Source organism: Leucopleurus acutus, assembly GCF_964270905.1.
Source record: "Leucopleurus acutus genome assembly, chromosome: 2".
NCBI classification, from domain to species: Eukaryota; Metazoa; Chordata; class Mammalia; order Artiodactyla; family Delphinidae; genus Leucopleurus; species Leucopleurus acutus.
Genome location: NC_139143.1, coordinates 186596632 through 186621747, shown reverse-complemented (window position 1 = coordinate 186621747; position 25116 = coordinate 186596632). Strand labels below are relative to the sequence as shown.

The window sequence follows — 25116 nt, the reverse complement described above, 5'->3', positions numbered from 1 at the left end:
GCAGAAACTATAGGACTTGCTGACAGATCGGATGACCCCAAGGTTTCTGGCCTGACACCTGGAAGGTTTGAGGTGCCATTTGCCAGGGATGGGGAAGATCTGCATTTGGAGCATTTGGGGGATAAGGCAGTTCAGCTTTGAACGTGGTTAAGTCTTGCGGGCACCCAGCTGTTGGTGTCAGAGTAGTAGTTGATTGTACGAGAAGGGAGTTTAGGGGGAGAAAGTCCAGACTGGAAATAACCACTTGGTGTATGGGCATTTGTGTGCTGGTGAATGTTTAACAACCTCTGAAAGGGTGGCGGTTGGTGGTGGGGAGGCAGGTTGATGGCATTTGCCGACAGACACCTGCTGTGTAAATGTTCCCACGCTGGCCAGCCTCCAGCACACGTTACAGAGTATCTATCTTCACCTTACGGACACAATAGGTTAAATAATGTCAAGAGCATAGATAATAGTAAAATGAAGTAAATCAGTTAGGGAGTGTTGAGTTTTGAGTATTTAATACCTTTGTTTGTTTTGTTTTAAGAGTTTTATTTATTTATTTTTTTCTTTGGCTGTGCCACACTGGCTTGTGGGATCTTAGTTCCCTGACCAGGGATTGAACCCGGGCCCTTGGCAGTGAAAGCTTGGAGTCCTAACCACTGGACCACCAGAGAATTCCCCTAATCCCTTTGTTTTTAGTATAACTTCTTTGGTTATAAATTTGTGTAATTCGGTTTTTAATAATGGCTGTGTTTAACAACTGACTTGACAAATGCCTGAAGATTTAGCCGTGGCATCTTGTGTGCAGGTATGCAGTGGCTCCAGCACGCCATTTGGGCCACAGGGACCCAGGATTGATACCTAACGAGGTGATGGGAGTAAGGATTCTCTGAGATTAGGGAGGAAAAAGCCTCAGAGCTGATCTTATGGATTCTGTCCCCTGTCCAGCCTCGAGGGGGACGCATGCAGGTCACAGTTCATCGTGAAGGGTCCGGCTGGCATCTGCTTGGGGATGTACGGAGGACCCAGAACGCAAAGGAGAGAGTGCAGGAAACACATTGGAGTTGGCGAGTGTAGAAGGGACGGGGCACTTCCCCTTGTACTTTAGCTAAAAGTCACCTTCACTTTGAACTCTTGTTTTACTCCCATGCATTCTTCTAAACATTCCGAGCTCCTGAGCTGTGATTTGAACGAAATCCCCCTTCCTCCTGCTGGGCAAACAGAAGGTAGAGGTCAAAGGTGTCCACGTGGCATTGGGAAAGGGATCAAAGCGGCAGCAGACACTGGCGTTCACCTCCCAGCTCCTTTCTCCTGCCGCTTGTCTGCTGGGACCAGAGGATCAGAGGTGCTTCGTCCTGTGGCTTCCCAGAAACGGCTCTGCCGCTGGAGTGCCCGCTCAGGCCGGGGCTGTGCCGGGACTGGTCCTGGGTGCACCCCACATCTGCCTCTTTCACTTTGGGCAGAACAGACGGGAACCCCGCTTCTGGTCCATACCCTCTGGCTGGCCACGTCAGTGCTCACAGCTTTGGGGATGTTAGCAGAGCCGCACTTTACAAGGTGAGTCTCCCAGGTTGCCCGGTAGGAACCCCTCACCCTGGAGCTGGGGGCAGCGAGAGGTGCCCTGGACTCTGGACATGGGCCCGGTCAGTCCCGACTCTGGGATGAGCTTTGTCACCCCCAGAGGATGCCTCCGCGGCACCGCACTTGGTAGCGTAGTGTGTTTCTGGCAAGTATCTTGAATAATAATTGTTGTAAATGAAATCGCATCCTCCACACACTGAAGTTATAGCTTCGAAGAGTTTGGCCTTAACTTCTGGGTGACACTCAGTTATCAGCTCCATGCCTCCTATTTCAGTCCTTTATTTCCCGGCCTAAGGCTGTAGGCTCTAAAGTGCCCTTACAGAAAGGCTGTGGCCGTCTCCCTGATAATAGAGATGTTATCTCCTTTCCTTGGAAAACAGAGTTTAGGAGCAGGAAAGTGCTGTAGAGGTCCTTTAGCTCCATCTCTTCACAGATGGGGAAACTGAGGCCCACCAGGGTATATGCATGTTCAAGGTTACGTGGTGTTTAGATTCTTCTGGGGAAGGATCATCATGTGTTCCAATCCACAGTCTAATACACTGTCCTCCTGTCCTGGAGTGGCTCAAACTCTGCACTAATAGTTTTCTTATTTATTAATTAAAAATAGAAGCGATGCATAGCAGGATCAGCCGTTGGAATGCCGCTTCCGTGTCTTTTCTAAGTTCACGTATGTAATCTTAGTAGCGGTTGTATTTCACAGCCCGTTCCTCTCAGAGCAGGCAAGGAGGCAGGAGGAAGTGCTTCAGAAAATCCTTCAAAAGCAGAGCCTTGCAGCCCAAGAGCAGTTTAGGCCACAGGGGGTGTAGAGCCGTCTGGTTCCCTGTTACCTCCCCTCTGCTCCAGGGTGGGGACCCTGACCTCGACTTTGACGTAATTGGGCTTCTCTGAGCCTGTGTATTCTGTGTCGGGGCAGCAGGGAGGACACCTGCACGCCCGTCTTCCTCCTCTCAGGGTGTAAGGACCAGCAGATGCTGGGGTGTGTCCTGTGCTGTCTGCAGGGCTGGGCTCTGTAGACCCTGAGAGGAGGAAGTGGCAAGGCTTCCACCATCTCAGCTCATCTGTGCAGGCCTCCATTGGTTTGGGGCTATTAGCCCACTTGTCAGGTGAGGACTGCCTGGGTGACTTCATTGGGTTACACAGCTCAGAGGTGGCCTTGAGCCCATCCTCTTACCCAAAGGCCCCCTTCCTCCACTCGACTAAGGGAGCTGTTTAACGTAGTGACTGGGGCCTCAGGCTCTGGGACTCAACAGTTGACTTCACCTACCGTTTCCTCATCCGTAAAATGGGCATCCTTGCAGAACTCCTTCCCAAGAGTGTTTTTTAAATTTTTTTTATTATTTTTTTTTTGCGGTACGCGGGCCTCTCACTGTTGTGGCGTCTCCCGTTGCGGAGCACAGGCTCTGGACGCGCAGGCTCAGTGGCCATGGCTCACGGGCCCAGCCGCTCCGTGGCATGTGGGCTCTTCCCGGACCGGGGCACGAACCCGTGTCCCCTGCATCGGCAGGCGGACTCTCAACCCCTGCGCCACCAGGGAAGCCCCCCAACAGTGTTTTGAGGGAAGGTTGAGATAGTGCATTTACGTCGTCTGGCACACGCTGACTGCTTGGTAAATGTCAGGTGTTAGGCTCGAGGTCGTTAGCAACCAGGTTTTGCAGGGGAATGGGCAAGTCTCAGCTGTTGGAGGCTGCTTTGAAATACCCGTGCTTGCACCTGCCCTTGGCCTGCTGGATCAGAGGTTCATTGCCTTGGTGAAGGGAGTAGGAGGCAGGTTGAAAACCTTCCGGGTCGTCTGATGCTCCGCTGACAACAGCCCTGGCTCTGGGCTTCACCGCTCAGTGTCCCAGAGCCCTTCTCCTCGCAGTGGGCTCTGTGGACCAGCTTTCAGCACCTTAGGCCCCATCCCCGGATCCTCTGCATCAGAATCTGCATTTTAAAAAGCTCCGCAAGAGATTCATAAGCACATAGAAGTTTGAGAAACACTGTTAAGGTTAAAAAACATGGTGATAAGAAAACCAAACACACAGAGCCACACCCCCTGACTTGTTTAGGAAAGGGTGGTTCCCTGGTTGTTTAGCAGCCACAGAGTAAGCAACCATTTCAGTAACTGATATTTCTGATCTGTGTTTGTTTAAAGGAGGCCGGGGCGGGGGGGGGGGGGGGTGGGGGGTGGGGGGGGTGGAGGGTTGGGGGGTGGAGGGTTGGGGGGGTGGGGACGTAAGCAGGAGATAAGGGCGGCTAACCTGGGAACTGGGAGCCGGGACAGGGCTGGGCAGGGAAGACCGCAGCAGACTTCAGAGTCAGAACAGGGTTAAATAGAGGCCCGGGGGTCGGCTCAGGCCGAGTGGCCAAGCGTCACGGCTTTCTGCAGTTTTCTGGGCTGGGGTAGACGTGCTGGCCCTCGGGGCTCCCTCGCCTGCCCATCCAGGCGCATCCAGACCTCTGGCTACCAGTATCCGGGCAGGAGCTCTGAGACGCGGCTGCCAGCTGGCCGCTCCTCCTTCTCCAGGCTGTTCTCTGGGCTTCAGATTTCTCACTGCCTCTTTCCTGCACTGACCTTGCAGCTTTCCCTTCCCTCCAGACAGGGGCGGCTGCCAGGTGAGAAAGAAATGCTTGCAAGGCCAAGGACAGGACAGCAGGAGGAGAAAGCGGAATGGTTCTCCGGGCCGTCTGTGGATTTGGGCGTGAGCGCACATAAAGGGACAGCGGAAGAGGAAGCTGGGGGCTGCTCATGTGGTCCCGTGGTCCTTCAGTTAAAGCGGCAATGATGGGAATGTCTGGTGTCCTATAGAACTGGTGCAGACACTGTTGCTGGAACCTCATCTTGTTTTGGCCACTAACCAGGGCCATCTTGGAGATGGATCTCAAGACAGATGGGGAAGGGGCAAAGGGCAAAGTGAGAGGAGGGGGTTGATGTCAGAGTCAGGGGCAGGTCTGGCCCCTTGATATAGGGGATGGTAAAGGGATGTGGGAAGGTCTGCAGGGCCTTTGCAGAAGCCCTGCAGGGCCTTTGCAGAAGCCCTGCTATTTCTTTAAACCTCAGTGTCCCTATCTGTATAACTAGACTGTAGCCCCATTGTTGAGGATTTTGTTAATCCTTTATCGATAGAATACTTGCTATATAATAAGTGCCATATAATGATTATTACTGTTCCTTCGTCAGTCTTCCCACACCCCAGACTGGGCCCCGGTCCCCCCACCTATGTCTGAGAACCCGTGTTGCTTTCCTCCCGCTTCCTCTGCCTTTCCGTCAAAGCATTGGCCTTGGCAGGAAACTGGAGAATGGGAGAGCCATGGAGTAGGAGTCGAGCGTATCAAGCCCTACAGCCTTGGTCAGAGCAGAAGGCCAGAGAAATTAAACCCTCTGGTGCATTTGTGACAGGTCCAAGGCCTCTCGCCTTTCCTGCATGTCAGCTGCTTCAAATTTGAGGCTGAAACCTAGCCAAGAAGTTAGGCTAACCTTGGCGAGGCTGCGGTGTGTAATTGCTACCCGTCAGCCCTGGAGCCAAGGAGCCTGGTGCCTGCCCGGCTCCCCGCTTTCCCACCACGGGACCTTCACCTTCCTGAGCCTCAGCTTGTCTATCTGCAAAATGAGGGGGGATGCTATGATAGTACCCCCTCCACTGGTTCTTTTCAGGGCTCTTGTCTGGATTCAGTGAGAGCCAATGCACAGAAGTGCTTAGCTCCGTGTTGGGCACCTGCTAGCATTCAGCGTTTGCTGCTATTAGCAATATTCCATAATGATAGCTGCACTTATATAGTGCATTATAGGAGATAGGCATTTTCCTAAACATGTTTTCAATGTTAACTCATTTTATCCTTTTAACAGCCCTGTGGTGTAGGTACCACTAATACCCCCATTTCCGATGAGGAAACTGAGGTACAGAGAGGTTAAATAATTTTTTTTGAAAATGTTTGTTTGTTTATTTATTTTATTTTGGCTGCACTGGGTCTTAGTTGCGGCACACAGGATCTTTTAGTTGTGGCATGCGTGCGGGATCTAGTTCCCTGACCGGGGATCAAACCCAGGCCCCCTGCATTGGGAGCCTGGAGTCTTACCCACTGGACCTCCAGGGAAGTCCCAGAGAGGTGAAATAATTGTTCAGAGTAAGGGTTGAGCTGGGATTCAAACGCAGCCAGTTGGTTCCAGAGTCCGTGTTTTTGATCACTGTGCTGTAGCAGTGATTAGTGATCATTTTGTGCTTGGAGCCCAGTTGACAAGGGAAGAGCAGAGGAAGAAGTGAGGGGGCAGTGATGTCTCCTCCCAAAGTTCCAGCCATCATGCAAGACCAAGGCCTGCTGCTCCGATGGTCCTGGCCACCCGTGCTTTGCGGACGAGACTGGCCTCGGTCATAGAGTGGGCAGCTCCAAGCGCACGGCTGCACTGGGACCTCCCTGGAGGCTGGTGCCACCTTGCCCTGCTCCTGCAGCAGAATGGCCCACCTCTAGCAAGTGGCGTCGTCCTTGCGTACGGGGCAGGCTCCTGACCCGCTGAGGCAGAGAAGCCAAGCTGCTCAGGAGGGAGAGGGAAGCTGCGGGACTGTAACATTTTCCTGAGAACAAGGTGGCTGTTTCTTGCCAGGCAGGAAGCGTTTGATAACCTAGAAGTGTGTTTCCCTCCTGCATCGCAGCCGCCTGAGCCGTGTCTGATCCTTCCTTGTTCCTTGTCTGTCTTCCCCATGTGCCCCAGGCACGCAGGCGCTTGGAATATGCTCACGGCGGCTGTGTGCATGGCCCTGCTGGGCTGCCTGCAGGCCCAGGAGCTCCAGGGACACGTCTCCGTAATCCTGCTGGGAGCCACCGGGGACCTGGCCAGAAAATACCTATGGCAGGGGCTGTTCCAGCTGTACCTGGAGGAGGCGGGGAAGGGCCACAGTTTTCGCTTCCACGGAACTGCTCTGACGAGCACCAAGCAGGGCCAGGAGGTCATAGCCAAGGTCCTGGAGTCCCTCTCCTGCCCCAGGGACACAGCTCCCGGTCGCTGTGCTGAACTCAAGGCTCAGTTCCAGCAGCTGAGCGAGTACCGCCGCCTGAAGACACCTGAGGACTATCTGGCCCTGAGCAAGGACATTGAGGCCCGGGTCCAGCACGAAGGCCTCCGGGAGGCCGGCAGGATTTTCTACTTCTCGGTGCCCCCCTTCGCCTATGCAGAGATTGCCCGCAGCATCAGCAGCAGCTGCCGCCCAGGCCCAGGTGCCTGGCTGCGCGTTGTCCTTGAGAAACCCTTCGGCCACGACCACCGCTCAGCCCAGCAGCTGGCCACAGAACTTGGGAGCTTTTTCCAAGAGGAGGAGATGTACCGGGTGGACCATTACCTGGGCAAGCAGGTGAGCCTGCAGCTAGCAGCCTGCTGGGGTGGAGGGAGCTGGTGCAGGTGCACCCCGTCCACAGGGCCACACCGATGGCAGAATTGGTCCTGAAGGCGTCGTGAACTCTGGGCTCCCATGGTCATCTTGACTGTGGGCAGGAGGTAAGAGGCCGGAGGAAAGGCGGTGAGTGGCAAGGGCAGGACTGCTTGGCCCATGTCCACTTGTCCAGCCACCTGTTCTTTAGTGTATCCTGTCCTCTTTGTTTCCCGGCCAGGGTTCGGGCTCTGACGTCTCTGCGTTGCCCTGCGTTCTCTGCAGAGGGGGCCCTGAGACTCTGGGGTGTGGACCTGGCTTCCAGCTGGGCGTGCTGCGGGAATTAGATGTAACCACCTTACTCCGCAACCCATCGGCTCTTTCTCAGTACCTTTTTCTTCCTGAGTTCTGTTTTGAACCAGAAGGCTGGTAACGAGATCTTAAAATGTAATAGGGACCCTAAGTCCATGCTTCTCATCCAGGCCCTGTGGTGGAGCGAGGGGCTGGCCTCCTGGGTGATGCTAGTCAGCTGGCCAGTTCTCTCTGAACATACCTTCAGGGCCCCTTCGGGATGCCTCTTCCCAGAAACCGCAGCAGAGAATACACGAGCACCTGTGTTCTCTGGTGCCGACCAGGACGTGGGCCCAGGGCTACGGGGGCGGGGGGGGGGGTTGCATCACGTAGTCATCTGGGGCAGAGGCATCGCCTTCCGTCCAGCCCTATTTGGAGTTGCAGTATTCCAAAGACAGGTCCTCAGGCCACTTGCCCATCCTGGTAGGTTTTTTCACTTGTTTATGGGAAAAATTAGAAAAACAAAACCAAAAACTGGGTGGTATTCAATTTGAAGCTTTTCTTGCTCCATTTTTAGTGTTAAAATATCTCTTTTATTAAAAATTGATGATAATAGAAATAGAGAATCCTTAGATATTTTCTTTCTTTGCAAACTAAAAAGCTGGTAACCCTGTATAGGTGACGGAGAGGCTTCTGGAGTCCTTACTGGGCTGTGAAGCCCTGGCGTCCAGGGACCGCTGCTCCCGAGAGCGTCTCTTCTGAGCAGGGGGCAGAGAGGCTGGGGGCCCTTCCTTGGGTCAGGATTCCCTCTTCGTCCTGAGAGGAGCCACAGCACCACAGTCTCCTTCCCTGGCAGGTGGTGGCCCAGATCCTGCCTTTCCGAGACCAGAACCGCAAGGCCCTGGACGGCCTCTGGAACCGGCACCACGTGGAGCGGGTGGAGATCATCATGAAGGAGACCGTGGACGCAGAAGGTGCGTGAGTGGTCGCCGCCCCGCGTCTGCTGTGAGGCGTCGGCCCGCAGGACTAGAGGGTCTGCCAGGCCCCCGCGCCTTGGCCAGTGCTCAGAGGGGAGCTTTTGCCGGTGTGTGGTCTCCCTCCAGGGCCTGCCGTGTGCCCAGCTCTGGGTCATGCTATACCCCGGGGTGCCTGCAGGCAAAGCCCACGTGGTCATCGCTGCCCTTAGGGAGCGTGCAGTCCCGTTAAGCAGCCTTGGCCCAGGTGCTGAAACACTGGCCGGCAGTGAACCCTGGGAGGTAAGCTGGCTTTCCTGTGAGTGTGGTGGAGACCGGCAGCTCGCACGAGGGCTCCCGGGCTCGTACGCAGTGCTTGTATCAGCGGCCCCCTCTGCCTTCTCCTCCCCCCTGCTCGCCTCCTGTCCCTCCTGTGCATCCGCTCTCAGCTCACTGGTCACTCGGTTGGGGAGCCCTCTGCTGACCGTCCCGACAAGGTCTGCTTCTGCCACACACTCAGAGCACACGTGCCTCCCTTCCCTGCCCCTCTGCGCTCTTGGCCTCGTCTCATCCCCGCCCCATCTGTCTTTCCCAGCTCCTCGCTGGTACCTGGCACACACCTGGGAAGTGCTGACCAAACACCGCAGGAATGAGCGGTGTTGACCTGGGAGTAGGGACACCTGAGTGTCAGGCCTGTCTCTGCATCCAAGTGACCTCAGCACGCCCATTCCTGTCCCTCATCTGTGAGGCCAGCGGGTTGTGTCAACAACAGCAGCTGAGGCCCCTTTGAGCTCCAGCGTTCCGTGATTCCATCACGTCTTGTGAGCATTGACTGTGTGTGTTCAAAGCATCGGTTCTAACCCCAAATCATTAAAGCTAATTCTTACTGTTTGCCGATGCCCCCAGTAGCCATATGAGATGGGCACTGTTATTAGCTTCCACCTACAGACGACGTTTGGTGACGAGCCCAAGGTCACGGCCGGAAGTGGTGGAGCCGGGTCCTGGTCCAGGCAGTCTGGCCCCGGCACCAGGCTCTGCACCACTGCAGTCAGCTCGTCCCCACCACTGTGTTCCGCAGCCTGGGCGGCAGTGCCGGAGGCCACCGTCCCCACCCCACAGTGTGTGCCTGGGCGGAGGGGAGGGCCCCTCGGGCCTGGATGGGGGACCAGGAGGTCTGTCTCTTTCTCTTTCCCTTGGTGACTCTCTTCAGCTTTCTCCCCTTTGTCTTTGAACGTGTGTTTAGTGCTATATAAGCTCTCCGGGGGCTGCAGTGATAGAGAGGTGTGAAACCCAGCCGCGGTCCCCTGCTACCTCAGGGGTTCACTGGGGGAGGGAATATATCAGGACAGGCTCCACAGGGAATGATGCAGATGGTGCTTTGGGGCCGGGGCGGTGGGCTGGGGTGTCAGGCAGGAGGCAGCCCTCGAAGGGCTTTGCTGTCCTTTAGGGGAGCTGGGTTTCTCCATCTGGAACCCATATGAGAAAAGAGGGGCTCTCCCCATGCCGTGAGCCTTCGTGGGTCTCGGGGATCCTTCCCGAGCCTCCCACGTTTCCCCTCCTGTCCTCAGCAAGGGCTCAGGCCGTGGGTTTCCTCCTTGTGCCTGTGTGTGTTGGGTGTCCTGGCAGGACTGAGGGCTGGGCTGTGCCCTGGCTTCATCTGCAGAGAGATGAGCTATAGATCCGGCACTGAGAGTGTGGGGCGGGATGGGAGGAAGCCTCCGTCACCCCAGCTGTGGGCCAGGGGCAGGGGCCAGCACCTCTCTGCCTGGGCTTGACACGGGGTCTTCTCTCCTAGCGCATTTCTGGCAACTCCTTCCCGGGCCCACCCTGGGTTGGGGAAGAGCCGTGATGTCTGGAGTTACCAGTTGGCGTTGTTGCCTCTTATTTCTTCCAACCCTGCCACCCCATCCTTCTTGCTATCTGATGTCATTTGCAGGATCCCTGCGGAGCCAGGGGCTAGGCAAACTGCAGGCCTGCTTATCCTTGCGAAGGTACCTTTGGATGTTGGAGAAAGGAAAACAGAAGGCAAAACAGAAAGGCAGGGAGAGGCCTGGGCAGGTCTGTTTGCCACGGCAGGCCTACGGCAGGGAGAGTCTCGGGTTTGAACGGCAATGTAACAGCTGAGGTCCAGGAAGGAGGGTGATGCCACGCCTCTGCCTTCAGGGCTGCTGTGTGTGACCAAAGCTCAGGCCCTGTCGCCTTTGGGGTGTGGGCTCCGACAGTGGATCTCACGGCTGCTAACCCCAGAGCACGTGCTGCTCCACTTGGCCCAGAGGCAGAGAGAGACAGAGCAGGGCAGGCGGCGGGGACCCACCAGCCCTGAGGGGCTTGCAGCCAGAGGGGGATAGTTCAGCCCACTGTCCTTGTCAGAGGTGGCCAGCAGGACTGCAGCTGTCCTGGGTGCTGGGTCTCCCTGGTTGGCCCATTTATCTGCTGGTTGGATACACAGGCATTGGTAGTGTATGGTGGGATGACTTCCTGCCTCTGTGCTCATCCCCGCAGGGTGGGACTGTGGACCTGGGTCCTCGGTAACAGTGAGAACAGAGGGTCTCTTCTCCTCTGTGTCTGTGTCTGTCTCTTTCCCTCCCTGCCCCCCACCTTCTGTCTGCCTGTCTCTCTTTCCCCTGGGGCTCGGGGACCCGGAATGACGGGCTTCTCTGCATCCCGAGGAGGCGGCCTGGTACAGCCCTGTGGCCCCAGCACGGATCCTTGCTCTCCCCTCTGCGTCCTGTTTTGGAGCCCATCCCCCAGGGAGGTCCTGCAGGAGCTGGGGACCCTGCAGCCGCCCCACCATGGCCAGTAGGCCCCGTCCCAGCACATCGGGGCCTCGGCTGTGCCGCCTCCTGGGGTTGGGGGCGGGAGGCTGCAGGAGGAGAGACTGCCCTCCCCGCCAGAGGTCACAGTGTCTTGATGTCGTTTGATGAGCTCAGCAGGCGAGCTGCCGCAGCAGGACTGAGCGTGGCCAGCAAGCGTCCAGGCAGGATTCCGAGCCGCGTGGTCTGGCCGTTAAGCAGAAGGACAGAGTGTGGCGGCACTCCCCCGCCCCCGTCCCCCTCGCTGATTCCTGTGCCAGGAGGCCCGGGATGGCCCAGCTCCTGGTGGCAGCCTAGACTGCGGCCTGCGTGCTGGAAAGGGAGGGGCTGTGGGCGCTGGCACGGGGGCTTCTGAGCTGCACGGTGGTTTGGATGTCTCCCCGACCCCCAGCCCCACCATCCAGGCCCCCGGCTCCCCCGCTCCGCGGCCGTGGGAGAGGGTTTTCCTCCTTTTCTGCCGTAGCCCCTGGCCCAGAGGAGTTTGCTGCATTCAAGGCTGCTGCATAGGCAGGAGGGGGAGAGAGCAAAGGGGAGGCGGGAGGAGAAGTGGTCCTTCTGCAGCCCCAGCGCTCAGCCTCATCTGGGGTACGCCTCTGGGGAGTCCCCGTCCAGTGAGCCCCTGAGCGTCACAGAAACCCTGGGTACCTGCCGGGGTCTCCTGAAGCAGCACTCCGGGCCGTCCAAAGTGTGACCTTGTCTGGGCCACTAGCCTGTGTGTGGAGGTGAGCCCTGCCGGCCCTCATCGCGGCCACTGGGAAGGGGTCTGCTGAAAGGGGGGCTGGTCGCTCATGGACTGAGGTGCAGCTGTGCAGACCAGGCTGCCCTTTCTTCCGGGGGTGCTGGGATGTGGTCCCAGGTCGGTGGCCCCTCAGAACCCAAGCTCCTAACCACTGCACCTGCAGCCCCTCTGTCCAGGCCGTCGGCAGTTGGCCTTCCTGCCAGGGTGTGCTCGGGCTGTCTCTCTGCTGCCCTAGATTCCCCTCTGGCTGGAAGGCTCTTTTTTTTTTGCAGGGGAAAGGAGGGAGACTTCTTGAGGACAGTGTAGCTGTCACTGCTTCGGGAGGGTCCCTGTTCTGACATTGGCATGATGCCCGTTGACCTCTGAGGGTTGGAATGATCATTCCGTACCCCTCACTGAGGGACCAAGGCAGCCAGCATCCTCCCAGGTACGCACCAGCTGTCTCGCCTCCCAGCCTGGTGTGTGAGGAGGGGCTGAGAGGTCGCTCAGCTCCCCTACCTGCCGTCTGTAGGGCTGTCTGCAAGGTGAGCCCAGGGCAGCTGCCGGGCCTCCAGCCCATGGACCCTCACTCTCCTTGGCCCTCCACCTTTTTATTTTTAGCCGTCCCAGAAGCTACTGGTAGAGATGGCAGCTGGCTTTTAGGTTTTTTTTTTGTTTTGCTGGGAAAATCCGGATCTCCCACAGTGTGAAGGCAATGAGGAGGGGGTTTCTGGTCCCAGATCTGAAGGCTGCATCTTCAGCACAATCTCTATGTAATGATGGTAACCCCTGTTACCTCTCTCTTGGGATTGTTTTAAGGATTAAAGCAGATAATGTGCATGGAAATACTCTACAAAAGGAGATGCTGTTCTCCTTCCAGGTTGGCAGGGAGGGGAAGCAGCAGTGTTCTCCGTCTCTCTGGGCTCCACGTGGCTTGTAGGTGACTTGTGTTGGGTTATATAAAGACCTGTAATGGATCTGCAATTCTCTCTTATGCCCACTTTTTTTTTTTTTTGCGGTACGCGGGCCTCTCACCGTTGTGGCCTCTCCCGTTGCGGAGCACAGGCTCCGGACGCGCAGGCTCAGCGGCCATGGCTGACGGACCCAGCCACTCCATGGTATGTGGGATCTCCCCAGACCGGGGCACGAACCCGTGTCCCCTGCATCGGCAGGCGGACTCTCAACCACTGCGCCACCAGGGAAGTCCTCTTATGTCCATTTTTCACATAATATTATCCTCTCTCTCACTTACATATGTATTTAAATTTCCATGTATTGACAATTTGTGTAATATATACCTTTCAGTAGCTCTGTGTTTCTGTTCAATTCTGTTTATATCACAGAATATGAATTATTCTATTATTAGGCATCTCAGTTTCCACTTTTTGCTATTTTAAATAGTACTTTGCACGCTTAAAAAAAATTAAGATACGATTGACACACCGTAAAATTTACCCTTTTTTAAAGCGTACAATTCAGTAGTTTTTAATATAGTCACACAGTCACGCAGCCATTATCTAATTCTAGAACATTTATGAGTGTTCTAAAAAGTATTTCTTCTTAAAGTATACTTCTGAAGTGGAATGACTAGGCCTGAAGGGTGAAAACGACTTCATGGCGGTCATTACCTTATCAGACTGTTTTCCAGAAAATTCTCAACAGCAGCGTCCATCACTAGTGGTATTCCTACAGCTTTGCCCGCATCGGGCGCCCCTGTCTCCCCTGTTCCTGCCGGTTTGGTAGGTTTGCAGCAGCTCTTCTCAGGCGTGTGGGACACAGCTGCTTCTGCCTCATGTGGGGTGCCGCCCCGTGAGGTTTCAGAGGGCAGCACGACCAAGGAGCAAAGTGACGGGTCTCCTGTGCTTGTGATCCTGTGACTTGGACGAGCTCTGGGTTTCAACAGTTTGGGAGCCAAGTTCATAGGGGTCTTTGTTCCTGTCGTCCCGCCTGGTCATGCTTTATTCTGTCCTTGTTCACGTATTGATGGGTTTTTACCCCTCAGCTTTCAACCTAGGAAGGATGCTAGGAGTCATTATGGATCATTTTCAGGAAAAATCAGTCCACAGTAACTGGTGGTAACCAGAAGAAATCACATTGTTGGGTGCCGTCAGGAGGACCAGCCCATACCTTCCTCTCCCTGCCTGCCCCTCCGCCATGAGGTACCAGCCCTGGGCCTCATCACTCCACGTTAACTGGAAGTACAGCTAAGCAGGAAGGGATCAAAGTCCACAAACGTATGGGCCGTGCTAAACACAGGCGCACCTCCACCCCATCCCGAAGCTTGAGATTAAGGAATGAAGGAAGCTCTCTTTTACACAGCGGGTAGTAAACCTATGAATGTGTTCTCCCCAGGAGTGAGAGAGGATAAAAATAGGAAGGGGGCTGTTTAGGGATTTGCTGAACTAATGACTAGTAAGCAGATGACAGGGCTTTTTAGGACTCTGCTGTATTCTCTCCATAAAGCATTCATCTGTTCTCGAAGCTTTAATTATCCTCTTTACACTCTTTAATCTCCTGTATTTCATTGATTCTAAGACACACATTTTTACATATTTGAACCTCTCTGAAGCTGGGTTTACCATTGATGGGGTGATATCGTTGAATTGGCAGCCTGTTTCTTAGTGGTGACAAAGTAATGATGCTTTCACCATCATTGGCATCTTTGATGTGATGAGATTTAGTCTATCTCCAGCATTCTTTGCCTTCCCAAGCCCTAGTATCATACCTCCAGCTGCCCTTGAGATATTTTCACCGGGTGTGTATCACCACGTCAGACCCAGCAGATTTAGAACTTAAACCATCATTGCATTTTTCTCATGAGATACCGTCTGCTTTTTCTGACTTCTTTATTTTCAAATGGTGAGCGTTCTCTGAGTTGCCCAGCTGGTAGCCTTTCTCTCACAGCCCCTGTAATAATAACGCTGGCCAATGTTCATTAGTGTTCCCTGCGTGCCAGGCACCGTTCCAAGCCCCATTAATCCTCACAGCAGCCCTACAAGGCAGGTACTGTGACCAGTCCTCTTTTATATGTGACGTGGAGCCACTCGCCCGGGGTCACAGGGCTGAAAGGTGGCAGAGTGGGTCCTCGAACCCGAGCAGCCTGGTTCCAGAGACTCCAGATCACGACTCCCGCACTGCCTTTCATGGATCCAGCCCGTGACCGTGCGGTCTTCACTCACGCACTGAATAACGTCTCTGTGTTTCACTGTTTGCTCTGGCCCCTGTTACTTCCTTTGATTGCAGCAAAAGCTGCCCCGTTGATTTCATTTCCACCAGTCCCCTCTCTGTTCATCTTGCCAATCAGAGATGGCTTAATCTTCCCACAGCGCCTCCTTCAGGGGTCCACTTCCCTACGCTTCACACCGTTTTTAAAAAAGTTTTATTGATATACAACCCACATATCATACAGTTCACTTATTTAAAGTTTACAATTCAGTGGGTTTCGGTGTATTCCCAGAGCTGGGCATCCGTCACCACGATCAATTTTAGAACATTTTCATCACCCCGCGAAAGAAGCTCCGTACCTCTGATTTCCCCCAGCCCCCAGCCCCCAGCCCCTGTGAACTTGCTCTCTGTCTCTGTGGATTTGCCTATTCTGGACATTTCATGTAAATAGAACGTACAATATGTGACTTTCTGTGTCTGGCTTCTCTCACTCAGCGTAATGTTTTCAAGGTTCTCTGTGTCAGTGCTTCATTTCTTTTTCTTGCTGAATAACATTGTCATGTGGATGGATGTACCACATCTTATCCGTTTATCAGTTGGTGGACATTTGGGTTGTTTCTACTTTTTGGCTATTGTGAAGGGAACTTTATTTTTATTTATTTATTTATTTATGGCTGCGTTGGGTCTTCGTTGCTGCGCGCGGGGTTTCTCTAGTTGCGGCGAGCGGGGGCTACTTTTCGTTGCGGTGAGCAGGCTTCTCACTGCAGTGGCTTCTCTTGTTGCGGAGCACGGGCTGTAGGCGTGCGGGCTTCAGTAGTTGTGGCTCGCGGGCTCTAGAGCGCAGGCTCAGTAGTTGTGGCGCATGGGCTTAGTTGCTCTGTGGCATGTGGGATCTTCCCAGGCCGGGGCTCCAACCCGTGTCCCCTGCATTGGCAGGCGGATTGTTAACCACTGCGCCACCAGGGAAGCCCTTGGCTATTGTGAATAACGCTGCTCTGAACATTCATGTACAAGTTTTTCCGTGGACATATGTTTTCATTTCTCTTGGGTGTGCACCGAGGAGTGGAATTGCTACAGTAACTGTTTGACTGGTGAGGTCAAGAACTTTTAATAGCTCCTCAAAGCCCTCCGTCTAGTTTCCAAAGCCCTTTCCATCTGCTCTTGGTATCTGCTATTCCGAGTCACAACCTGGCCGCTTCTGCCAGACCAGGCTCACCCTCACTGTCGGACCCGCGTGTCGGGGCCTCTGATCTGCGGCTCATGCTTCTCCCCCCAACTAGGACATGGTCCAGGGGCAGAGTCAGCCCACACATGTATTTCTTTGAGACACACAACGGCTTAAAAAATCGGAATTATTTGTGCAAGTGAGACTATACTTAATGATCCAGATTTTCATGTTCTCTAAAAATTGCAAGATTTGGTCACCGTGGGCCCACATACCTGTGAGGTACCCCCCGCCTGACTGCAGCTGAGGGACACAGCCCTACCTTGTCCTTCTCACACCTTTCCTGGCCTGCTAGGTGCTGGGGTCCCTGACCTCTGACCTAGACCCATCCCTCCAAGGCCCAGCTCGGCTTGCTGCTCTGACCATCGCACTCCACTTCTGAAAGCCGCTGGAGCTCGCGCGGCTCAGCTCCACACAGGAGGCTGTTCAGATGGGAGTGCTGGGTGGCTACAGGGGGGCTGTGACAGCACGAAGAACTGCAGGCTCTGGGGCCAGCTGCCTGGGTGCAGATCTCATGTTTACCCCCTTCTACCAGCTGTGTGACCTTGGGCCAGTTACCTGACTTCTCTGAACCTCAGTTTCCTTACATTTTAAAATGGGGGTAGCAGTAGGACCCCTTTATCTGTTGTTACTGTGCGGGGTAAATGGACTGATATACATCTGTTATTATCAATATTATCGTTACTGTCTTTTTCCTGATGTCTTCTCAGTGATAGTGTGCGAACTTTGGAGACCAGACCGCGCTGGGGCTGGGAGCTCAGCCATGGCTTCTCAGCGGCAGGCACGCCGGGCTGGTTGTCCTGTGCGTCTGGGGTTCTGCCTCCTCGGCCAGAGCTGCAGCCTCACGCTCCACCCCTGAGGACGAGGGCACCTTCCCACGAGCCGGCTGTGGGCCTCACTTCCTGCCCCGCAGCGCTGGCGCCGCCACCAGGCCCGGCCTGTGGGGCTGAACTCAGGGCTGGCGGTCCCTGCTCCCCGTTCAGCTGGCTCGAGAGAGATGGCGAGCCGGGTCAGGGCAGGTGGGCTGGGCAGGTCTGAACCGGGAGCCACTTCTTTTTGTTTGTTTGAATTAAATATTGACCGGATAAAAAAGAATGCTTACACAATCTAGGGAAGATACGCAGAACTGTGTGTGACGAATGCCAGGGTACCTGCCAACCTTGTGTCCCTCCCCCAGTCCCTGTCCTTTGCGTTCCAAGTTTCAGGTGGACTTTCCCCTTGCTTCTCTTTATTGTTTCTATGTGTGTCCGGTTCCCTAAACAACGTGCCGTTTCATTTCGAAGAGCCGTCGCACTGTGTGTGTGTGAGAGTTGAGTCTTTCTGTCCCTTGAACCTGCATTCACCATAATCTCTCCAGACCTGTCTTCTAATAACTGACTTTATTTCCAGCTGTTCCTAATCCATAAAACCCATCTATGGAATTTCTGATTTCCCTTGTATTTTCCATTGATTGAAATTCTGTTTATTCTGGTCATTTTATGTCATAGTTAGTTTTTAGCAAAGCAATCAGGTTTCTTTCCTCAGCACTGTGCCTTTGAGGTGGATTCCTGACGACGTGTGTGTGTTCGCTTTCTCGGCCGTACGGTGTTCTGCGATGTGACTGCAGCAGCGCATCTGGTGCTCGGGGTGCAGCAGGGAGCAGACAGATGCAGTCCTACTTTGACGGAGCTTCAAGGGTTCCAGGGAAGACAGATAAACAGGCACCGAGTTAGTCAGGTGAACTGGCCAAAGACAGGACCCCAGGAGGGGAGGCCCGGAGGTCGGTAAACATCTCCTAGAAGCTGAGACCCGAAGGAAGAGTAGGAGTTGCTGGGTGGGAGAGCAGGTCCCATCTTACAGGTGGCGCCCGTGAACGCTGGGTAAAGACTGCTCTTCCTACCGTGATGGTACCTTTTCTGTACGTAAGGCTGTGACTGGCCCAGATTTTGGCAAGTCAGCTGAATGTGAACATGTCGTCTGAGCTGCTGTGCCTTTGAACCCTAAGCCTTTAGACCACCGCGTTGTATGTATTTGAGACACTGATAATCAGAGTTCGTGCCAAGGTCTGGAGGAGGGAGAGTAACGTGTGTGGTTAACCAGCTCCTGACTCTGCTTGTCCTGGCCCTGGGCCTCTGATTCTTTCCTCTCGCGTAGAGCCAGGACAGTCATGGTACCCTCTGCGCAGGATCTCTTGGGTGTGACGGGGACAGTCGTGGTACCCGCCGTGCAGGATCTCTTGGGTGTGACGGGGACAGTCACAGTACCCACTGTGCAGGATCTCTTGGGTGTGACGGGGACAGTCATGGTACCCGCCGTGCAGGATCTCGTGGGTGTGACCGGGGGCGGGTGCCTAGCATCTCCGCACTGTCCCAGGCACAGCAGGCGTCAGTGTTGTCACTGCCGGGCTCTGTGATCAGTGTTCTGTGTGTCACCCTCTTTTAGCCTCTCAGTAACTGTCCACCGGGCAACTTGCCGTCTCCACCTGTATGTCTAAAGCTTAAAACGAGCTCCTGGTTTCCCCTCTACCAGACCATCCCTCTCCTAGTCTCCTCATCTCAGTAGATGCCGCCGCTGCCCGTCTTTGCTCAGGCCCGAGTCCTAGGAGTTGTCTCTGGTCCCTCCCTTGCTCGTGCTTCCCCGCATCGGTCAGCGGGCCCAGTCAGTTCTGACCCCAGAAAGGATCGTCCGCTCCGTCCAGCTGCCCTTTCGATGCCACTTTAGCCCAGGCCCCACCGTCTCCCGCTGGGCAACCGCACAGCCTCCTCCTCGGTCTCCTCTTTCTGTAGCCACTCTCCCCGTAGCAGGCCGGGCGTCTGTGAATGTACGGAAGAGCTTGTTGTGTGCTGCTTCCGACCCTCCAGTGGCTTCCCCTGAGCTTAGAAACAAGTCCAGCCTCGTCTCCAGGTGCTCCGAGCCCTGCCCTCCTGCCTGCTCTGTCCCGCTCACCTCCTTCTGGGCGCCTGGCGGCCGAGCTTGTTCCTGCCTCAAGGCTTTTCCTCTCGAAGCTCCCCTCCATCCGGAATGTTCTCCCCAGCTTCTTGCAGGGCTGCCTCTTCAGGTCTCAGAGGGGCCCGGCCGTTCCCCTCTGTCACGAGCTCTGTCTGTAATGTCTCTGTTGGCTTTTCTCCCTCCCATCTTCCCTCCCTCCCTCCCTCCCTCCCTCCCACTCACTGTGAGCTGCTGGCAAGGACCTGTCTGTTGCCCGGCGACTCCTGCGCTTGGTAGGGGGTGGCAGTGAGCCCCATTTGATGGCAGGATGCAGAGCAGAGACTCAGAAGTCAGGTAACTCGTCAGGGTCATGTGCTAGCAGGCCGCCCAGGGCCAGACCTGATGGCCAGGGCCCAGGATCCGCGCATGCAGTCTGGCCTCAGCGGGGACCACAGCCTTCCCCAGGCAGGTGCCCGGAGACGCCCAAGGGGCCTGACACCTCCTGGCGGAACGGTTCTCGTTGAAGGGAGGTGGCTCAGAGACGCCCGCGCTCCTTCCTCCCCCTGTGCTGCCCTGTGGCCCACTCTCCGCACTGGGGACCCGAAGCACAGGTGGGGCTCCTGGCGCTCGTCGCGGAGCTGCTTACGACCTTCGCCCTCCTCCCGCACAGGTCGCACCAGCTTCTACGAGGAGTACGGCGTCATCGGTGATGTCTTGCAGAACCACCTGACCGAGATCCTCACGCTGGTGGCCATGGAGCTGCCCCTCAACCTCAGCAGCTCGGAGGCGGTGCTGGGGCACAAGCTCCAGGCCTTCCGGGCCCTGCGGGGCCTGCAGAGGGGCAGTGCTGTCGTGGGCCAGTACCAGGCTTACCGCGGGCAGGTGCGCAGAGAGCTGCAGAAGCCAGACAGCTTCCACAGCCTGACGCCGACCTTTGCAGGTGGGCTCTGGGGCTGGGCACGGGCTGCGGGCCGCCCCCACCCCTATCCCCCAGACGGAAGCACTGGTCCCAACCTGGACGCCCTTCAGGTTGGGTTGGAAGGGACTTGAAGTGGGGTTTTCACAAGGGTGCTCAGTGGCGAGTAAGAAGTACCCCTGCCTCTCTGACCTCCCGCCAGCTCAGAGCCGCGGGTCACCTGCTGGCTCCCTCTGGGCGGAGGACACCTCAGTGGCAGTCTCCATTCAGTCCACGTCCGCGGATCCCGCCGGGGCTCGCCAGTCTGGGCTCAGACCTCGCTTTGCCCTCGTGGAGCTTACATCAGCCCCCAGAGAGGCTGCAGGCCTGCCCGCTGCAGCCAGGGGCACCCCCAGTGGGCAGGTGCCCAGCGGGGCCGTCCTCTGGACACTTCCACAGGCTCAGAGCTTTCTGGGGTAGCAGCCGCCACAGCCAGAGCAGCAGCTGCCTGTCGGGCACTGACCACGTGCTGGACTTTATGTGCATTATCTCATTTAATCCTCACTGACCACGTGCTGGACTTTATGTACATTATCTCATTTAATCCTCACGTGTACAGACGCGTCAGGCAGGTGTGATCATCATGCCCCGCTAGAGGTGAGGAACCATGAGGCTCAGGCAAGTTGCCAAAACTTGCCCAAGGTCACGCAGAGACAGTACGTGGGAACTTGAGTCTGGAGGGCACTCGGCGTCCGGCTCTTACCGCCGTGGTCCCCGCTGCAGGCCTCCTCACCTGCACGGCAGTTCCCCACTGGCCCGTGGCTGAGAGCCCTGTCCACCCTCCCCTTCTCCCTGTATGTGACGGCCTCAGCGCGTCCTGAGTGCTCTGCAAACAGGAAGGAAGTCCGTTTCCCTAGGAACCCACAGCCCCTCAGTCAGGATCGCTGCTGCCTTGCCCACCCTCCTTGAGACTCCTCTCAGAGGCTCTGGGTTGGAGCCTCTCAGTCCAGTTCCCCTTTGCTTGGGGACGATGACTCTGAGAGGTGCCTCAGGGAGCTGGGTGTCCGAGGTGGCCCCAGAGGCTGCTTTTCAGCACTGACTGGGCAGAGATGGTCACAGAAGAGGTGAAAGATGGGGGTGAGGCTAGCGAGGCCAGGGGTGCCCAGAGGAGGGCTCGCAGAGGGGAAGGCTTGCTGGCAGGAAGGAAAGGAGAGGAGGGCAGGTGGGCCGAGAGGACCTGGTTCTTATGCTGGAGCATCACCTCCACTGCCCCCCATCACCCCAGGCGTCCTCGTGCACATCACCTCCACTGCCCCCCGTCACCCCAGGCGTCCTCGTGCACATCACCTCCACTGTCCCTGTCACCCCAGGCGTCCTCGTGCACATCACCTCCACTGCCCCCCGTCACCCCAGGTGTCCTCGTACACATCACCTCCACTGTCCCCCATCACCCCAGGTGTCCTCGTGCACATCACCTCCACTGTCCCTGTCACCCCAGGTGTCCTCGTACACATCACCTCCACTGTCCCTGTCACCCCAGGCGTCCTCGTGCACATCACCTCCACTGTCCCCCATCACCCCAGGTGTCCTCGTGCACATCACCTCCACTGTCCCTGTCACCCCAGGCGTCCTCGTGCACATCACCTCCACTGTCCCCCGTCACCCCAGGCGTCCTCGTGCACATCACCTCCACTGTCCCCTGTCGCCCCAGGCATCCCCGTGCACATCACCTCCACTGTCCCGTCGCCCCAGGCATCCCCGTGCACATCACCTCCACTGTCCCCTGTCACCCCAGGCGTCCTCGTGCACATAGACAACCTTCGCTGGGAGGGTGTCCCTTTCATCCTGATGTCTGGCAAAGCCTTGGATGAGAGAGTGGGCTACGTTCGGATCTTGTTCAAGGACCAGGCGTACTGTGCCCAGAGCGAGAAGCGCTGGGTCCCGGCCCAGAGCCACTGCCTTCCTCAGCAGATCATCTTCTACATTGGCCACGGTGAGCTGGGCGGCCCAGCCGTGCTGGTCAGCAGGAACCTGTTCAGGCCCTCCCTGCCCTCCGCCAGCTGGAAGGAAGTGGAGGGCCAGCCTGGGCTTCGCCTCTTTGGCCGCCCTCTGTCTGATTACTACGCCTACAGCCCTGTGAGGGAGCAGGACGCCTACTCCATCCTCATCTCTCGTATCTTCCACCACCGGAAGGACTCCTTCATCACCATGGAGAACTTGCTGGCTTCCTGGGTCTTCTGGACGCCCTTGTTGGACAGCCTGGCCCACGAGGTCCCACGCCTTTACCCAGGAGGAGCAGAGAATGGACACCTGTTGGACTTTGAGTTCAGTGGCAGCCACTTGTCCTTCTCCCAGCCACCACTGGAGCAGCTGGTGCTGGGGCCGGATTCTGCTCCGATGCCCAGCGACTTCCAGGTTCTCAGGGCCAAGTACCGAGGCAGTCCGCTGATATCGGCCTGGCCGGAGGAGCTGATCGCCAGGCTGGCCGGCGACATCGAGGCTGCAGCTGTGCAGGCTGTGAAGCGCTTTGGCAAGTTCCACCTGGCACTCTCAGGTGGCTCGAGCCCCGTGGCCCTGTTCCAGCAGCTGGCCATGGGGCACTATGGCTTCCCCTGGGCCCACACACACCTATGGCTGGTGGACGAGCGCTGCGTCCCGCTCTGGGACCCTGAGTCCAACTTCCAGGGCCTGCAGGCTCACCTTCTGCAGCACGTGCGTGTCCCCTACTACAACGTCCACCCCATGCCCGTGCACCGGCGCCAGCGGCTCTGCGCCGAGGAGGACCAGGGCGCCCAGGCCTATGCCGAGGAGATCTCCACCCTGGTGACCAACAGCAGCTTCGACCTGGTGCTGCTGGGCATGGGCACCGACGGGCACATGGCCTCCCTCTTCCCTCAGTCCCCCGTCGGCCTGGATGGCAAGCAGCTGGTGGTGCTGACCACGAGCCCCTCCAGCCCGCACCGGCGCATGAGCCTCAGCCTGCCCGTCATCAACCGCGCCCACAAGGTGGCGGTGCTGGTCATGGGCCGGATGAAGCGTGAGATCGCCATGCTGGTGAGCCGCGTGGGCCGCGAGCCCCGGAAGTGGCCCATCTCGGGCGTCCTGCCTGACTCTGGGCAGCTGGTGTGGTACATGGACTATGACGCGTTTCTGGGGTGACGGTTGCCTCTGCCCTTTGCTCACCCCCGCGCCTTCCTTCACCCGCCCTCTCTCCGCCCTCTCAGTCCTGCCCCAGCCCGCGTGCCCTGCTGTCTGGAATCTGATGCCTCGTGGTCAGGCTCCCGGAGACGAAGGACAAAGGCCTTCCCCAGCCCCCGTGACCGTCCCTGCCTAGTGGTGGCGGGTACACACCGGAACAAGGAAGAAATGGAACCTCTGCCCTTGAGAAGCTTCAAATCCAAGTCAGGAGAGAAATGTCCACCTTAAGAAAAGACCTGCAGCAGCTACACGTGAACACCAACCAGCGCAAAATAGGACGCAGCGCAAAATAGCTCCCTGCGTGAGCAGCAATGTGGTGGGCCGAGGTTAATGGGGGGTTTCCTGCGGGCCGGGCCCCTTCGACCAGCTCTGGTGGAAAAGCAGAACGTGGACGGTAGAGAGCAGGAGCCCAGGCGCCAGTGGCCCTGTGCCCCCCACACAGCAGGCTGCCGGGAGCCCTCAGCTCTGCTCCATCCCCTTCCTCCTGAGCCTCTGACTCAGCTGCTGTCCTGTCTCCTCCGGGGCCACCTCCACCTGCTCTGCATCTCGGGTCTCTTTCTTTTCAGTCCCGACCATGGAGATCTTCCCACCCCCTCTCTGTTTCTTTGCTGTCCCTCAGACGCCCCATTTATGGACAGATGATGATGACAGTAACACGGTGACAAACGAGGTGTTAAAATGGATCCAGAAATCGTGCGACTGGTTTGCAGCTCCTTTCCTCAGTAGATGGATTTCTCTGATGGCAGGAGGCTCTGGTTCCCCAGCTCTGTCGGGGAAGACCACTGCCCCCACACTTGCGCTCCTGTCCCCAGCCAACTCTGCGTGAAACACACTGGAGATAGACGATCAGGCCATTCCAGGGATCCCACGTTTAGGAGGGTCCTTTGTGTCTCAGGGGACTTCCCAGTGAGTGTTTCCACTCTCGGTGTCCCCTCTTGTTTTACCTGGGAAGATCCAGTTAAATCTTTCTCTGACGGTGACATCTCATTTGGGGGGAGAGCTGTGACATCAGGTGACCGCGACCATCCAGGTGCTCTGATCTGACCAGGCTGAGCCAGGCCTCCCTGGTGGGGCCCTGCAGCTCATGTCCGCACTGGCTGCCCACGACCGTCTCAGGGACTTGACTGATGGTCAGCGCCGAGGGCGGCTGCTGCCTGTCCTTCTCATACTACCTCGTGGCGGCATCGGCCTCCTGTCTGCCGGTCCCTCCTGCCAGCGCTCACCTCACCACTAACGCGTTGCTGAAGATCTGGGGGACGCCAACAAGCTTCTCGTTAAGAGCAGGTGGGTAGTCCGCTCCTGAGAAGCCATGGGTCAGTAATACCTGTTTTTCTGAAACCCCCAAGGCAGGGGCGTCTCCAAAATTCTTTTTTAAAAATCAAGCTTCTCAGGACACTTCTTTTTTTTTTTTTTTTTTTTTTTTGGCTGCGTTGGGTCTTCATTGCTGCTCGGGCTTTCTCTAGTTGGGGCGAATGGGGACTACTCTTCGTTGTGGTGCACTGGCTTCTCTTGTTGCGGAGCAGGGGGTCTAGGCGCACGGGCTTCAGCAGTTGCAGCACGTGGGCTCCGTAGTTGCAGCACTTGGGCTCAGTAGTTGTGGCTCACAGGCTCTAGAGCGCAGGCTCAGTAGTTGTGGCACACGGGCTTCGTTGCTCCGCGGCATGTGGGATCTTCCTGGACCAGGGCTCGAACCCGTGTCCCCTGCATTGGCAGGTGGATTCTTAACCACTGCAGCACCAGGGAAGCCCTCTCAGGACACATTTAATTTTTATTTCAATTTCCCACATAGCCATGTCCCCAAGATATGTCAATAAAGGATAAGACAGGTGTTTCGGTGTAACTGTTTCCCCATCTTATAGTCACATTTTGTATCAGGCAGATACATCTGATCAGCATATACAAAGTGTCAAGGTCACAACAAGGGCTTTCCTGGGTGAGGAGGAGCAAGATGAAATCTGTTTCTCTACATTCGATTGTTTACACTTTCTTCAAGGCAATTTACACTTCTTCAAGAATTTAAAAGAGTTCTTGCTGTGATTTGAGATGTGT

General features: G+C 56.4%; 1 protein-coding gene across 3 annotated transcripts in view; it reads left to right on the top strand.

Annotated features, from left to right (window-relative positions):
- Window positions 1-24012, top strand: part of H6PD (hexose-6-phosphate dehydrogenase/glucose 1-dehydrogenase) — a 34403-nt gene extending 10391 nt beyond the window's left edge. For 2 of the 3 annotated variants that reach the window (XM_082865449.1, XM_082865448.1), the window contains exons 2-5: window positions 6251-6887; window positions 8050-8167; window positions 19645-19914; window positions 21665-24012. In XM_082865449.1, coding sequence (XP_082721575.1) covers window positions 6251-6887; window positions 8050-8167; window positions 19645-19914; window positions 21665-23028 — 2389 coding nt within the window. In that variant the 3' untranslated portion in view covers window positions 23029-24012. Of the gene's footprint in view, window positions 1-1321; window positions 1540-6250; window positions 6888-8049; window positions 8168-19644; window positions 19915-21664 lie in introns of those variants that run through there. The other variant, XM_082865450.1, reaches the window with a different exon arrangement.
- Window positions 24013-25116: the final 1104 nt, after the last annotated feature.